This window comes from Neophocaena asiaeorientalis, unplaced genomic scaffold (assembly GCF_003031525.2).
Source record: "Neophocaena asiaeorientalis asiaeorientalis breed wild unplaced genomic scaffold, Neophocaena_asiaeorientalis_V1.1 scaffold418, whole genome shotgun sequence".
Lineage (NCBI taxonomy): Eukaryota > Metazoa > Chordata > Mammalia > Artiodactyla > Phocoenidae > Neophocaena > Neophocaena asiaeorientalis.
The window spans coordinates 4,441,222-4,442,727 of NW_020175731.1; the positions used below are offsets into that span (position 1 = coordinate 4,441,222).

The 1,506-nt window shown below is 46.3% G+C and overlaps 1 protein-coding gene across 1 annotated transcript in view; it reads left to right on the forward strand.

The window, feature by feature from the left end:
* Positions 1 to 1,208, forward strand: part of CUNH12orf42 (chromosome unknown C12orf42 homolog) — a 4,482-nt gene extending 3,274 nt beyond the window's left edge. The window contains exon 2 of the mRNA XM_024732128.1: positions 760 to 1,208. Coding sequence (XP_024587896.1) covers positions 760 to 1,208 — 449 coding nt within the window. The remainder of the gene's footprint in view (positions 1 to 759) is intronic.
* Positions 1,209 to 1,506: the final 298 nt, after the last annotated feature.

A 1,506-nucleotide genomic window follows, 5' to 3' on the forward strand; every position in this document is an offset into this window, starting at 1 on the left:
TATATATATATATATAAATACATACTTATATATAAATGCATGTGGAATATATATATATATGTCTTTTGTAATCGGGCAAAGAAAGAAAAAACATCAAATCTATTATTAGTGTGTATGTATGTGTTGTGTAGAGCCAACATCAGATTAAAACACTGATTGTTTTCATTTTCACCCAGTTTGACATTTCTAATAAAAGTCATGAAATAATTGCCTCCTGGAGTTTTAAATTGTCAGCAGTGTGTCTAATTGCGCAGCGGATCTGTTTGTTTTTCCAGATGTGAATAATTTCCATTCACAAATTTTCCCCAGATTTCCAATTCGAGGATTTATTTTAGTCACCCATTCTTCTGTTTCCCTCTCTTTAAAAGTTTTGAACTGTTTGTCTTGAAATTAAAAGTTTTATGAGGATTGGGCTTCCCTGGTGGTGCAGTGGTTGAGAGTCCACCTGCCGATGCAGGGGACATGGGTTCATGCCCCTGTCCGGGAAGATCCCACATGCCGTGGAGCAAAAGTTATTTTGGGGGGAGGAGGTGCTTTCAAACAATAGGAAAAGAATCGATAGCGTTTTATTTTCTTAAAAGAAATATGGGAAGCACGTGAGGATAATGTCAGGGGATTTAAAATTTTTTCTCAGCACGTTACAAACATCGATTTCTCAAACATCCACTTATCAGGAGATTTTTTTTTTTTTTTAAGTCCCAGCGGGGCAGGTAAATTCCACACACTTGAGCACAACCCTGGCTTTTCTTTGCCTTCCAGGTCTTACTCTGAGGCTATACACTGCCGTCGGCCTCAGCGGGAGAAGCCAGACCCCCTTTGCCTCGTCCAGGGTCTCCTGGAGTTTGTCAGAGCTTGAGCTGGAAGAGAGGATGACACCCGCAGTAGGCGCACCGGCAAACCCAGATTCCCAAAGCTGGCTCCTGGGTGCATTCGGGAATTCAGTGGGAAGGGGCACAGTTGCCATGGCACCAGAGATGCTCCCCAGGCATCCTCATCCTCCCGGGAAAAGGGGGCCCGGGGCAGACGCCTCTCTCCCCGGCGGTCTGGCAGGAGCGTCCCTTCCTGTGCTTGCCTGTGGTCCCACCCATCTCCCCTCCAAGAGGTTAACCAAGGTTTGCTCCTCTCTGCCCTCCCGCCAACCCCTGCGTTTCCATACGGTTTGTTCACAGGCCCCTCCTAGGCCGGGGGTGAATGCTCACTTACACTGACCACTGCGAGGGAATTGTTCCGTGAGCACTGCCCGTCTTCCAATCAATGCCTGCCCTGAACAACAGAAAGGGCCTCAGATGTACTGGTTTCCACAGAACCATTGTTAGGCTTCACAGAAGCAGTTTTGAACCTAATAAATAATGTCAAAAGTCTCTATCGCAGCCAAAAAATGTTCCTTTTGAAGGATTTCTAATAGTATTTTTGTTCTGCGGTCTCTCCCAGTGTCACAAAGAATTTGTGCCTCACAATGGGGATGGGGTACCTCGCGTGCCACTTCGCAATGTGCCGCCGTCAGGG